We start from the raw sequence: 14,887 nt of genomic DNA on the forward strand, positions 1-14,887 counted from the left end.
CAGGAATGCTTTGTACTAGTGCAGTTATACCTGTAAGTATCATAGGAACACATTCATCACTTAGGCACTGGAGTTTGAAAATTATGCTTTCAGTTACCCTTGAACAAGTTTTCTAAATGGACTTGCTCTTCCATAAACCATATAATCAACAGAAGAATAAAGATTATTGTCAGACATCATAATATCCTTTGATATTACTGGATGCAACATATCTTAAATTATTATCTTCCATGCAATTTGACCTGAACTTTAAATAGATTAGTAGAAGACTGGTTTATTTCTGCAACACTTAAAATGAGTGTGGCTACGACAAGCGTTAAATTATAAAGTAAACATATTCGTTATGGTTGCCTAAACTCATGGGTTTCTAAATGTCATCAGATCCATGTAAGACCACCCTAGCTAAACCCTGCTACTTCCAGATGCAGAGTATCAACATAGTGTGCTACCTGCCTTGTATAATGCTAAAATTGCTAGCACTTAAAAAAGTTTAATGCAAAAATCATAGAAGTCCCACTAGAGGTTATGCTGTTTCAAGAAAGTCAATGAGCATGACTTATAATTGTGATGAAACCACTGCTCCATCATGTAATAAACTCGTTGTATACTTCTAATTATTTTTTTTCTTTAGTATGACTACAATTGAACAATATATAAATGGTTGTTATTATCAGCTTCTGGAGGCCACTGGAGATGTAACAAACCGCATACAGCGGAACACATACTCTGCTGAACTCTACCATCCTGAGATTCATGTACTCAGACACTAAATTTGGTTCAATTTCACTCACAGCTACGCTTATGAGGACCGACGTTTTGTTCCCTAAAAGAATTTTCATGCAGGAACATAGGTAAAAGCCAGAGCAAATAACTATTTGCCCATATACAAGATTCTTTTATTGGTCATAGGTACTACTCTAAATTTGTTAAATCATCACAACAATTTCAAAGCAAGTTTATGTTCACATGTTAACAGACCGTACTTTCGGATGTGTAAAAATCCAGCAAGTATTTGATGGTAAATAAAAACAAAACCTGCAGTATCGGTAACATCAAAAGAAAAGGTACCTACAGTTTTTCTTCCAGACCTAGCAAAAGTACATGGTGAAAGGAGACTGACTGTTCCTACTTAAAATACATTTGCATTGCTGTTAATGCCACCTCCATTCACCAGTTCTGTCTGTTGACTTTTGTCAGGTTGAAGTCCCAACTTCACAGACATTCTGCGTAAGTGTTAATACTATGTTTGGGGTTGGTACTTCTAGTTGCAACTACTCTCTCAGACTACAACCTCAGAACAGAGACTTACTTAAATTGGGTTTGTATGTGTAGCTAAGATGCTATAAGACGGTAAGTAGTAGCCAAATCTGACACTTCAAGGAGGCTGAGCGATGACAGTGTGATATTAATTATAGTTTAACTTTCCTCTTAACGAAGTATGATCAGCGATGCAAAGAGAGACAGGGCTCTAAGTAGAGACAATGGGGAAGCCCAGACTCACAGACAAGGACTGGAATGGCGATGGAGACCTCTGGTGGGAACAAGGAGGGAAGCAATGTGGTAGTACAAAAGTCACCAGCTATTTTTCGAAGGTGCTTGTTTTCTGAAAGAGCTCTCCCATCTGTAAACTTTACACTCATACGTACACAATAAATAATCAGTAAACAGTCCATGTTACTTGCTTGATTTTGTTTGATATGACCAGCTGCTCTAAAACATCTCGGGAACGATCTGCAAAAGAACCAAGGAATTTCTTGTTATTCGTTCAGAATATATATAGGTGGTGTTTAGAAATTAGATAAACAGCAAAATAATTAAATTATATATCTGCATTTATGCTTATCTTGCTTTTACAATATCACACTTCAGATATACCTGTAGTAATTCAAAACCACTCAGTTCTTTCTCCAATCACATAACTGTAAAGCATCACCAACCAACCGAACTTAAAAGATGCAAGATAGATCATAACCCCTATTAAGTTTGGGGTTTTTTTCAGGCTGACCAGTCCTACTCCATTCCACTGTTTCTTGAATGGATGCTGTTCCATACTTTTGGAATAGAGTAGGGTTTTAACATGCTAATGTATTTTTCTGACGTCTTACTGTCAACTGTGGGTCTTCGTCAGCATGTTGAGGGGGGGAAAAAAAGGAAAAGAAAATCCCTCTCTGAAGGTTGCCATGTTTCAAAGCAAAACTCTCTCCTTGCTTTGAAAATCTCAATGTATGATTATTATTTTATCTATTAAGTTATTATTTGTTTGGGATTATTTACAATGTATAGTGTGCTCTTCCAGAGAGCAAGAAGATACTATCAGGAAGTTAACTACTCTTCTTACTCCCTGCACGATTTGATGTACCTGTCACCAATGGGCATCCATGGAACAGAAAAATGTGTATCTTCGGACAACAAGTAAGGACCGCTTCCACAGCAACATCGGTCAGATTCACACAGCGTTCCATGTGGATCTCCTGTTATGAAAACAGTAGTAACAAAAGCCTGTCAGAGCACCCATAGTTTTGGAGGCAGAGTTTTCCTTTGCCCAACCATTTGCAGAGATCCCCACTCAGAAGAAATCATGACCTACTACTCCTCTGTACATTGACCCCGTATGTGGTCCTGTACAGACCGGGAAAATACCCTCAGGAAAAATAAGACAGCTTTTCTATGAGGAGTCAAAACTGAAAACATAAACCTGGGTTTTCCCAAAACACATATATCATTCAAGACAACTGAGAGAACTCTTCAATGAGATTCTACGGTGTTTGAGTCCCATCAGTTTTCCTATGACACACATTCTCCTAGCAATTTGTTGTCCAGGAGAACAGAACCCAAACCGAATTCTGGGGTTTCCCAAAACAGGCAGGATTCATGAGTCTCTGCTGAAGTTCCTAATACCTATCTATCTATCTACATAGTTCCTAAAAGAAGTCTAAGAATTTTTTCCAAGACTAGACTAAAACCTGCTCTCTTCTTCATTTCTGTGCAGTTGTATAACTAGTACCTGTTTTATGTGCTAGAGAAAGAATAAATTCAGAATACATTAACAGATTATTACCAACTTTTTTTTTTCCTCTAAACTGCCTTACATATCAATAAATAGAACATACAAGAAGAAATGCAGAAGAGAGACTATTAAATGTAATGAAAATAGGATTTGGGAAAATATGCTTTGGAGATCCTAGGGTAAAAATAAAAAAACTCTCATTGTTTTATTGTGAAAGAGCGTCTTTCCGAATGATAAACTCCAAGGATCTTGAAAGAGCACAGAAATGAAAGGGATCTTTTGTAATAAATGCAACTTTGTACAGAATGATAACACAGAAAACAAGAACTGTATTCACAGAAGCACGATATACAAAAGCTGATATATGTATAGTTTTTAGTTCATTTTAATAAGTAAGTGAAATGTGGAATCTGAATGCCTCTGAATGAAGTAAAAAGATTTATAAACTTGTCTGCTAGTTACAGTTTGAGAATTTGAAGACCCTACTTTTTTCACTGTGTACCTGACATTAGATCCCTGTCTATAAATTTGCACTTTGACGACATGAAACAGAGGTATGAGAATTGTGACACAGACAAGGAAGAGAGTTACACTGAAGAAGAGATTGTAGCAAATAACTCCATATTCTCTAATACATTTCTTTTTCTTACTGCTTGTAAACCAAGAGACCTAAACCGTTCTAGCTTTTTATACTGATAGAACACAACTTTTGTTTTTAAAATTGTCATTCCACAGAAAAACATTAAATTTTGCCTTATTAAAACTGCACAGACCGCCCCCCCCCAAACCCCAAAACAAACCACCCAAAAAACCAAATGCAAAAGCGCTTAAATACATGGCTTTTAAGAAAGTGGAAACAAGTATTGAGCACAGGAAAACGAACAAGCAAAATCCATACTACTATTCAGTTTCGCATGACTAAAATTTGCCATTAGCTCTTCTGAAATCAAAGCTCACCACCTCAACATTACTTTCTTGAACACTTACAGATGAAGCAGGTCTCATATAAGCTACCTAACTTGTTCTTCCTGATCTACTACAGCTTCCACAGGCATCCATGCACAGCACACACAAAAAAAAGCCTGTGCACTTTCAAAGAAATAGTAACTACAGCAATGTGACCAGGAAACACCATAAGGCCACATTTTGTAAGCTGGAAATTTTTATTAAGAATAAATGGAACTGTTTCTATGGTTCGAAGAAAAAGGGCTTACACACAAGAATATAGTTCTCTGTGAACTGTGGACAATAATGATACAGAAGAGGGAAGATAATACTGACAGAGTAATTATACCAACATTGCTGGAAAATAGTTCAAAACTCTCTAGGAACTTTACAGAACCCTGCTCTACTCAACAGCAAACCCAAAGCTTATTACAATAAACTTATGAAAACTTATTACAGTATTTGTGTTTTAAGACATATGTACTGAAGACTTTTGAGAGTGACCTAGTCCAAATGACCTAATCCAAATCACAGTGATACACATTGCTTTACATTTGTAGGCTGGATATGAGAGGTGTCTTTTGAAGACTATCCGCATAGTCTCAAGGTTGTTTAGAATATCTAGAATCAATGTTTTGCTACAGCTAAAGGTGTAACCAGCTAAAAGACAAAGATATTTTCAAGTCACTTCTAGTATATATATATATAAAAAAAAATCTCTCATTGCTATGGTCTGAAAAATAATAATTTCATCTTGTACCACAAGACTTATCAAGACTAAAAAGATTGTCCAAAATAGACAAAATCATCTGGAAAAAAACAAAACCAAATCTAACTGTTCGTCCTCCAAATAAAACAATAACAGTTCTATTTTTTCCATCTTATTAATACTGTCAGTTGACGCAGATTTGGTATGTTGTTTAGGGCTGTTTTTTAAATTAAACACTATAAACTAGCAAAAGTATAACTTATTTCCCATCTTAGTTTCTAGATGAATAGCTTGTATTCAGAACCAGCCTTTACGAAAGCAAAACCATGCACACAGATAAGAAATGTACTATAGAGAAAAGTAGAAGATCATTTATGGTAAGAGGTATAGGATGCCTCTTCTCCATCATTTTATCACTGTCTCAGTGCCTAGAGAACCTTTATGCAAAGACAACTTCATTTTCACAGTTGCTTTCATGAGTTAGAGATTCACCTATGCACAGGTGCTAACTGATTTCTTAAATCCATGAAATTATCCACATCACAAACTCTGCCTCAGTGTTCAACAGAATCAAGAAATAACTCCAAAGACATCAAGGGAAAAAGTTAAGCATTCATTTGCATTTATTACACAGCTCTCTAAAACAACATGAGTTAATATAAGCATGCTACATTCAACAGAAGGAAACTAATTTTGAAGACTGAGGTTCTCAAAAAGCTGGTCTGGGGCATTGGTACAGAGAGACAGAAAATATTCAATTCATAAGCAAAATCAGGGCAAGCGTGTACACAAACAAAGGCAAAAGTCAGTCAATAAAAACCATCACTCAGAAGTAATACTGATAATAATAATTAAAAAATGCAGGTATTTGCTTTTGTTCATTTCTTTGTTATTAGGTTAAGTAAGTTACCTTTAAATTCTTTGAACATGTTCCACTCACTAGTGCTGTGACGCCATCATCTGTTACCTAGAGGAAAAAAACCCCACATTGTTATTACCACAATGGCTTAAAGCTCAATTTTTTCCAAACACAGCTATTTTTTGGGGGGGAGGGGGGAATTATTTACTCCCTGCAGTCAGTCATTGAATACACTTGACATTACAATATTTTCTTCCCAATTAAGCTTGTAGAGAAAATTATCCAAGTGTTTTTTTCAGTCTATTAAACACTGTTGCATTTTACTGCCACGTGATCCAGCCTGGCTTTCTACTGGGGTGTTTCCAGCTGTGTAACTGCTACTTCTGCAGCTTCCTTGTCTCGTTTAACAGTGGGTACACTATTATGGTCAGAGCATGGCACTTTTAATTTATAAGGTTTAAAGCACTTCTGCTCTACCTAGACCAATTTTTCTCCTGTTTTCAGGACTGCTGAAGACGTTCCTGAAGGAGGTTTCTTAGGTTGGGAAAAAAAAAAAAGGTAATCATAGCAGTCTTATCTGCTGTCTTACTTTCACTTATCTTGAAGCAAACCAGTTACATAAGACAAAAATCCCTCAAACAAGCAGTCTTACAGCAGCTGTCACACACTCGCACTAAAAGATTTATCAAAGTGATTGGCTACAGACAGCCATTGAAGCAATGATCACCTGCAAGAGAGAGGAGAGAGACAGAAGACATTCCTTTCCTTAGAAGGCAAGAAAGGCCAATTTATTCATTGGCTTCTGAGAACCAAATTCATTAAACATCCTCCCCACCTGAAAAGCTGGATTGCGTATCGTATCTGTCACACAGGTTTTTTTCATAGAGCTTATATTAGATGGCAGGAACAGTAGTCATCAAATATATACAGTAAGGCTCAGCCAAATTTGACAGCTAGAATCCAGAGACCACAAGCTCCATTTCTGTTTAAAGATTTGATTATTCCCGTTGCATAAATTGTCTTACTGCCTTCTGACCCTCTCTTGCAAGTCTACTGTACAGAACTGTAATAGAAAGGGTCAGATCAGTGCGAATGGAGAATGGACAGGAACGTCCCAGCATGGAGGCACATAAAGGCCTGTAAGAATGGCAGGTAAGCTATACCTAGCTTAGCAAGTCATCAAGGTGACAGCACATTTAGCTCCTGAAGGCATCCAGACCAGGAGACAAAGGGCAGTAAATGATTAAATTCCAATAACTCCCATAGGTTGGACAGAATGGAGAGACTAATCACTGTCAGTTCCTAAAGGAATCCAAAACCAGTGCATGGTCACCAACCTAAGACCAACCAAGTAAAGTGATGAACATTTGATAGCCTCTGTCCCTTATCCTCCATGTCATCAAAACAAACCTGGACCAGACTGCCTGGTTGGTGCCTGAACATTGGAGAGACCATCTGAATGCTACTGTCTTGATGCTTGTGAGTATATGGTTATGACAGCGTGAGAGTTGTCCAGTTTTTGTATTAAAACAAAGTCCCCTCACTTCCCTGTACGAGCTCACAGTAACCACTGCTATACTATTACTACAGTGTTGCAGTATTGTTTCCTACCCTATTCAATACCTATGAGCACTGCCTGTAATGCCACATCTGCCCATCCTCTTCAAGGGATGCACTCTTACATTGGGGATAAACCACCTGCAGTTAGTACCAAGCCACAAATACATCATCTTCTTGGTACAGACCAGTTGTCACCAAACTCTGTATGCATCTCTAGCAAAGGCTTACATAGCCCAGTACCAGCAGTTAAGTACATTAGCAACTCAGCTCTGTTCTACACGAGAAGTGTCTGGACAGATAACATGGCTAACCCACAGCACTCCTGCTTTTGCCAACACATTTTGCGGAGAACTAAACTGTCCCACACCCAAACTGCTGCAGTTTGCACAGCCCTTTCAGGCAAGATTCTTCCCACAATTATTTGCCATACACCGAGTCAATGAACATTTAAGAGGAAATGTACTGTTTCATTAGTGCAGGGATTTGGACTCTTGAGCCTGTGTTTCTACCTGTTAACGCTGCTGGGATTTAGGGCACACTAGAAGTAGAGCAGTAAGTACATGGTTTATGTATAGAACCTACCTCCTCAGAATGGTAACATAAGCATACTGGTAAGTAAATATAAATAGATTTCTTATGCGGTCCTGGGCCGGTGTAGCAGAGTTCTTCAGGCCAAGCTTCCACTCACACTCTGTATGTATACAGGGGACACAGAGCTACATCTCCTTCATAGTCCAATCCTTCCCTTGCCTCACCTGCCCCATTTCTTTTTATTTTTCACCACTTCTATATGTTCTACTTACTGTACTTCATCATTGCAGTCACCAGATGAGTCTATTTTTAAAATGGCTACATCACCTTGAGGCATTTGGCCCCTTCGTAGTCTAGCTCACATCTACTTCCTTGCTCCTGCAAGTGAGCCGTGCCCTTCTTTGCCTGTTCATTTATTTCCAGTGTTCTCACTGTTTTACACACAGCTTTGCCAGTTCCAACTTGATATTTTTACTATGCATTCTGGCAATCAAACACAAGAATATGGTTAGGCCTTGCAATCTCTACAGGCACGTGCCATCCATAGTTTCTCTGTTTCATCTTAAACTTATTTCATTTATATCTGGTATATGTTTCCATTTATTTTTAGTCAGATGAAATTCAGAATTCTAGTGCATTATCATGATACGATTATCAGAAAGGAAAAAAAAAAATGTGGAAACGTTTAGTTACTCAAGAAGCTTCCATCTCATTTAAAACATATAGGGTAACTTAGCTATTTCACATGAAGGAAGAGAGAGGCAAGGGAACAAAAAAGTAAATAAGTTGGAAGAAATACAGTTAAATGATAATAAAAATCACCAAAGAAAAATATTGAATTACTTTTTATGCCCTACTTCTGGAAAAAATGAAAGGAGAAGAATAGCTTCTAAAATAAGAGCCTGCTACGCGTTTTCCAGATCTGACACTTCATTACGAATTCTCTGTGCTTGACTCACATTCAACATGAAGTAATCACTCACCATCCCAGTCAACTGAACGCTACACTTACCGCAAAAAATCCTTTCCCCCACTTCATTATCTTACTGTAATTACGAAGTATGTTACAGTATTGCTGTTGCAGCTGATTTCCCCCTTCTCATGCTAAATACTAACTGTTGTTAAATCCTCTTACCTGCCCTTTCTGACATTTTAAATGTCGTTCTTTCCATGTTGACTCCATAACATAACTCTGACAAGCCATTCAGAAAGCAGTCACTCTTGAACTAGAACTAGTTATGGAGTGTTTACTTCTACTAGGGCCTTATATTGTTTGACATCCTATATTATTATTATTCAGGTCAGTTTGTCCTAACTGAAAGCAGACAATAATCTGCCCAAGATTCTACTTTCTTTAAATGAAATATTTTGTATTACTTTACAACTTGAAAAAAATGATTGCACTAAATAAAGATACTGAAAAAAAAAATCTCCAATACTAGGTAGATCCCAATAAAAGTTTATCTTTGGTCCACAATACATGCTGTAATACCAAAATATGTATTTATCTGGCTACGAAGATGCAAAAATATATCTTTCCTTTTCCTTGAGAGGAAGAAATTGGAAGTGAACTGTGGTCCTAAATGTTCTCAAGAGTAGAGCTAAAAAGATCCCCTTTCAATTTTATCATGACAATCTTAAAAAATAAACAAACAAAAGTAAATTAGGCAATTGCCACCATAGTTACCTGAGTAGATGAAAAGTCCACGCTGTGAAGAAATTTGCAGTTTTCTCCTAGTGCCTGCAGAGATGCATCCATGATGCCTGAACAGCTGCCCAAGTTCACTATTTGTAGGAACTGGCAGTTGAGCGCAAGAGCAAGAACTCCACTGTCAGTTATATCGCAGCACCTTTTAAAAGACGCTTCACGCAAGTAAGGACAGGATAAGGCCAGCGCTATGACACCTGTCAAAAACCAGAGCAATTTAAAGAATTATTCATTTTTTATCATAACCACCATGCTGAATCCAATATGCTGTCCCCTGATCATTGACTGTTCAACTTTCATCTCATGCCATGCCAGCAAGACTCTGTACAAGGAAATAATTTTGTGGTTGGTTTCTTTTAATTCAAGGATGAGAAAAAGGAAAATTACAATGAACAATGCTAGAGTTGATAAAAATTTCTAAATGCTGAATTCCCTTCCATACTGCAGAGGGGTACCTGAGGGATAGTATATACATGAGGTACCACCTCAGTGAGTGCATGAAAAAAAGCCAACAGCTTGAAAGCAGACTGATGGTAGTGCTAGGTCCCACTGACGGTGCAGTGAATATCAGGCAAAAAGCAAGGTAAGAGGTCATGTCCGAGGTCAATTCAAGAAATCAAAACAATAGTTCAGAGGCAGGACAGGAACCGGGTACACCTACGACACAGCTCAGGCCAGGACTGAAGGTCCATGGGCAGCTGGTGTAGGTGGGCATGGCAGGGGAGACTTGCCATAGCCATTAGGGTCTGTTGGTGCCCTCAGAGCCCTGACAGTTAGTAGTAACCAAAATATTTGCACAGAAGTGTCAGGAGGTATTCAAAATAAAAGTATGTGAACTACAGATGCAATTCGCGAAAGGAATTTATTTTGAGGATGATGGAGACATGATGATTACAGTGGTACAGAAAATTACATCACTTCTGGATAGACAGAAATAAAAAGTTGAATGTCATTAAGATATGTTACTATGTAAGAACTTCAAAGAAACATGGATAAAATAGTACTTGCTTGGGTCAGAACCACTTTGCAAAGAATGATAGAAGAGACAATAGTGGTAGTTGAACTTGACAGAGAAGTAAGTACTACTGGATATTGTATCAAAGGACACGAAACGTTCCACATGCAACCTACAGAGAAAATGTTTCCTGGTAATGACAGGGCTCAGATATTTCTGGATGTGGTAGCCAGCAGGTTTCTTAAAAAACAAACAAACAAACAAACAAACAAACAAACAACCCAAACAAAACACCAAAACCAAAAAGAAACCAACCCCCCCCCAACCAAACAAACCAAAAAACCCCCCCCACCTGTTACTGAATTAGTAAAAGGTAACACTGCTTTAAAATGGAGTGGTTCTGGGTCTTTTTTTTCTGCATATAATTGAGATGAGTGATAAAGAACTGTGCCAGCTTAAATTAAAGGCTTCATAACTGATTCTCAGTTTAAAAAGGGCTCAGTTTATAAGTAGGAAAGTTAGTAAAGTTGGATGGATTAGGAACTTGCCAATAAAGAACTAGATTTCCCAGTTTTAATTGCAAAGTAATCAGGAATCTCTATCCAAATAGATGAAAAGTATACACAAAGAGCTCTAGGCTTAGCTGGTACCTTAAGAACCATACTAGAAATCAGTGGACAGATGAAGGCATGGAGGAAGACCATCGCAAACTGTATCTTAGGGTCAAAAAGTATAACAATGAGGTGACATTGAAAATAAATTTTTAGAAGTTTAACCAATTACTTAAGTAAAAAGATATGTGTATCACTATGCAGTGGTAAGAAAATACAAACCAAGACTGATCTAAAGTACGGTATACATTAGCTCAATACTAAATTAATATTTTGCCTCAATTTTCAATAAGGATGAGTTAATGATGGAGCAAAGGAGTAAGTGTAATCAAAAGACAAAACAAAACTTGTGGGAAATAAAAGAATTAAGCTTACTGAGTTTTAAGCTAATAGCTCCTGATACAACTTGAAACTGGAGGTTAAAAATAACACCTGAAATCCTAAAGTCCTAAAGCAAGTCAAGACTTAAGACAGAGAAGATGCTATAAGCTTATTTAATAACAAATACATTTAATTAAAAAAGGGGAAAAAAGTAATTTAGGAAATCACAAGCCTGAAACTTCAACCCCAGTGGTACTGTAAGGCTCTGGAACAAGTTTTGAGGAAGGAATAATTAAGATGAAGTGAAAAATATGATCAAATGTTTAGCAAAGTTTTACCAGAAACCTAGCATGAGAGTAACCTGATAGCTCTGTTTCATAAGATAATCAGTGCTCTAGGCTACAATTTACACTGCTGAAGTGACTTTTAATTAGTATTGGTGTGGCATTGGGGATTCTTATTTACCCTAGATATTTTTTGCAATTTACTCCAATCTAACAAGAAAAATAAAAACAGAAATAAGATCCCAGTTATCTGTGCACAGATAACATACCTTCTGAAGTGATTCCCAGTCTGTTTTCTTTGCAGGAATTTAAGTTGATTTTTTTCAGTTGCTTGCAGTTATAAAGCTGCAATAATGCATTATCTGAAATATCACAGTCTCGGAGGTCTAGAGACTCCACAGCAGGGTGCAATACCTGTAATGAAAACCTACCATTTCAGTCAAACTCTGCTATGTCATAGAACATGCATATTTTTTTCTGAAATACTTGTAGTGTTAGACATCACATAGAACTTTTAAAAAAATATTCACTAGAGGATGGGGTTACCAGTCCTAGGAACTAAAAACTCTAAAGAAAATATGGTATATTTGCCGCAGCAGTACATCTCCTACAGCATGAACGTTCAGTTTCTGTGATCACATCTAGAGTAGGAGCACATTAACACTACCATTTAAACAGTAGAATTACTATTTTGCTGGTACAGTTGTTAACACCAGTGCTTCTGCCAGCACAGATACGTTTACCAAGGATAATACCGTCAAACTTACTAGCACAACTTTGATGGCAGAAATCTGAAGTGTAAAAAAATACTGACTGTGATCAAAACTTAAATCCACTGAACAGATAAGGGTAATATTTGAAAGATATTTCGCCCCAGAGCATTGTTCTCACCTACACACACACTCTTTTTCTCATAAACAAGCAATCTCATTATCATACCATGAGGAGGTACCAGATCCTCATTAAATAGGCTCTTTCACCCCCACAAGACCACAGGCTTGAGTTTTTGTGACATCTTCCCCAAGAAGACATTTATGAAATTTAGACCCAAAGCAATGGAAGGCCTCACATTTTAGTAACAATAGCCATATATCTTACCTCTAATTTAATTTTCAAGGATTCTCACTACGTTTTAATAAATACTGTTTATAGCCCCCTCTTGTGCAAAAAAGCTATACCTTTGCTGAGCTGTCCTTCAGACCAATAGGCAAGCATTAGATCAGGTTTTCACATTACCTTATATTACTCCCTTCAGCTTGTCATTCCCTTCCTTAACTCACAAGGATAAAAGCATATGGTAAATTTCCATACACAAGCAAAGATTACAGCATAGCTGACAGGCTTGTTGAAGGCCTATTCCTTTCTCAGGTTCACCATTCTAACAGGTACAATAAAGATATTAAAAGAAATACTGTTTTTCTGTTTTGAAATATGTAAGATGCTAAAATCTTTACTGACAAAGTCAAATAAGCCTTTTGAAAAAAAGCAAAAACTTCTAGTAGATTATAATTGCAACATTTCTGCAAAATGAGTGGCAGACCTCAGACAGCTTTGACAGCTCTTTCTCCCCAAATGCTAAAAGCCTCAAATATGTCTCTTCATGCCACAAAACCACCAACACATCCCACAATACACTTGTGAGTATTTTTCACAAGATAACATTCAGCTCTTATTTCACTCATATTTCTGCATTCGTATCTACGGAACTAAAACAGCCAAACCCAGAGATGACGTGCTTAAAGCCAAAGCGACCATCAACATTACGGAAGATGCTTTCCCTGAGTGGTGGCTTTCTTTCACAATTTCAAATTGCCTAGGACACAACAGAAGTGAGCAAACTGCTGGTTTTGAAGACACATGAGAAATCTTGTGAGAAAAAGAACGATTAGATGCAAGGAAGTCTAAATGAGAAGCAACAATACTATCAGAATACTGCCTATTTAAAGTAGCTAGAGGATTAAGCTTCCCTAGCCCATGATTCTTCACACGCTCAGGTATTACTTAGAGGTTTGCTTTCTATCGTTACTCACAGATTCATATTCACTGAATGCATATACTAAAATCTAATCTATCTCAAAGAAGATGGAATTTTAGATAGAGTAAGGATTGTTTGGGTGCAGAGTACAGGAGATTAAAGTATAGACTTATATCCTGTGTACACACGCTGAGTGGCTTTATAGATCTTTATGGTAAAAGTGGGTTGGAATAAGGAATTTAGCATGCATGTCATGGAAGGCTGCTCCAAGCAAAAAGCAGACTAAGGAAAAAAAAAAATGCACGATAACACAAATCTGGGCAAGAACAGGGAGGTAAGAGATGAAATAGAAGTTTATACGTAAGTGCAGGTTAACAGAATTTCAACTGGAAGAAATTTAACTTCAAGCAAAATGCTTAAACAACACCAAAGAATGGACACGCACAAAAGCAAATGAGATAGCATAGCCTGGAAAATTCCAAGAGAATAGATCTAGCCGCAATACTGTGGAGACTATGAAATAAAAGGGCAGGACAGAAGCAATAGCAAAGAAAAAAATTCCTTATCCATATGGAAGACTAATTGAGACGTTGCAAATGTGTCACATGTAGAATACTTTGGTTATATATGATGTGAGCAAGAAATAGTAAGAAGAGCTAAACAATGAAGCCATTTTTGCTATGCCGAGCAACAAGAATATCTGCAAGATGAAAGAACAGGAAAACTAAAGAGCAAAATGGTATGGAGAAACAGTATGAATTCAGAATCCAAGAGGTGGCTAGCATTTTTTTAAAAATGCAAGTGAGATAAACCTGGAAACTGTTAGCAAAGAAAGCTAAGGTACAACATGGCCAAGCAAAGTGATGACAGCTAAGGATAGAATTGCAGGAAATTGCAGGAACAGAGAAAGGAAAAACACAGGAGAAAAAGAACCAGAACAGAATATCCCAGTATCAGATGGAAAACAGGTTCCAAGAGAAGGCGTTGATCAACTGCTGAATGAAGACAAAGACAGATGAGATTTTACAAAGAGACAGAGGAAAAGATTGTAACTTAAACTCTCTAGTTTACTTCCAGACTAAAGATATCCTAATAGGTTTTGTGCATTTATACACACAGAATCATACGGTTTTAATTATATACATCTCTTAGGATGCTTAGAAAGGATTACTTACTGAAAAGATAGCCTAAACCAAATTTTGTCAACTCAAATTTTCCAAAATAAGGTAAATGAATAAGACACTGATTTTTCCTCAGAGACTTATTTTGTACAATAAAAAAATGGTGCATAGTAAAGATAAAACTTTTTGTTCATAAGTTTTCCACAGTATTTCTGATTCTGCCTCTAGTCTTGGCTTCACTATTGTGACTCTGAGAAACTGATACTATTTGCCTCTTACGAGTTACAGGACAAAGCAGGAA

The 14,887-nt window shown here is 37.1% G+C and overlaps 1 protein-coding gene across 3 annotated transcripts in view; it reads right to left on the reverse strand.

The window, feature by feature from the left end:
• AMN1 (antagonist of mitotic exit network 1 homolog (S. cerevisiae)) overlaps window positions 1-14,887 on the reverse strand; it is a 26,177-nt gene that overhangs the window by 3,540 nt on the left and 7,750 nt on the right. For 2 of the 3 annotated variants that reach the window (XM_009332908.1, XM_009332907.1), the window contains exons 2-6: window positions 11,760-11,904; window positions 9,299-9,516; window positions 5,572-5,628; window positions 2,360-2,471; window positions 1,647-1,731 (exon numbers count right to left, since the gene is read on the reverse strand). In XM_009332908.1, the coding sequence (XP_009331183.1) occupies window positions 1,658-1,731; window positions 2,360-2,471; window positions 5,572-5,628; window positions 9,299-9,516; window positions 11,760-11,904 (606 nt within the window). In that variant the 3' untranslated portion in view covers window positions 1,647-1,657. Of the gene's footprint in view, window positions 1-163; window positions 1,732-2,359; window positions 2,472-5,571; window positions 5,629-9,298; window positions 9,517-11,759; window positions 11,905-14,887 lie in introns of those variants that run through there. The other variant, XM_009332909.1, reaches the window with a different exon arrangement.

Source organism: Pygoscelis adeliae, unplaced genomic scaffold (assembly GCF_000699105.1).
Source record: "Pygoscelis adeliae isolate BGI_AS28 unplaced genomic scaffold, ASM69910v1 Scaffold38, whole genome shotgun sequence".
NCBI classification, from domain to species: Eukaryota; Metazoa; Chordata; class Aves; order Sphenisciformes; family Spheniscidae; genus Pygoscelis; species Pygoscelis adeliae.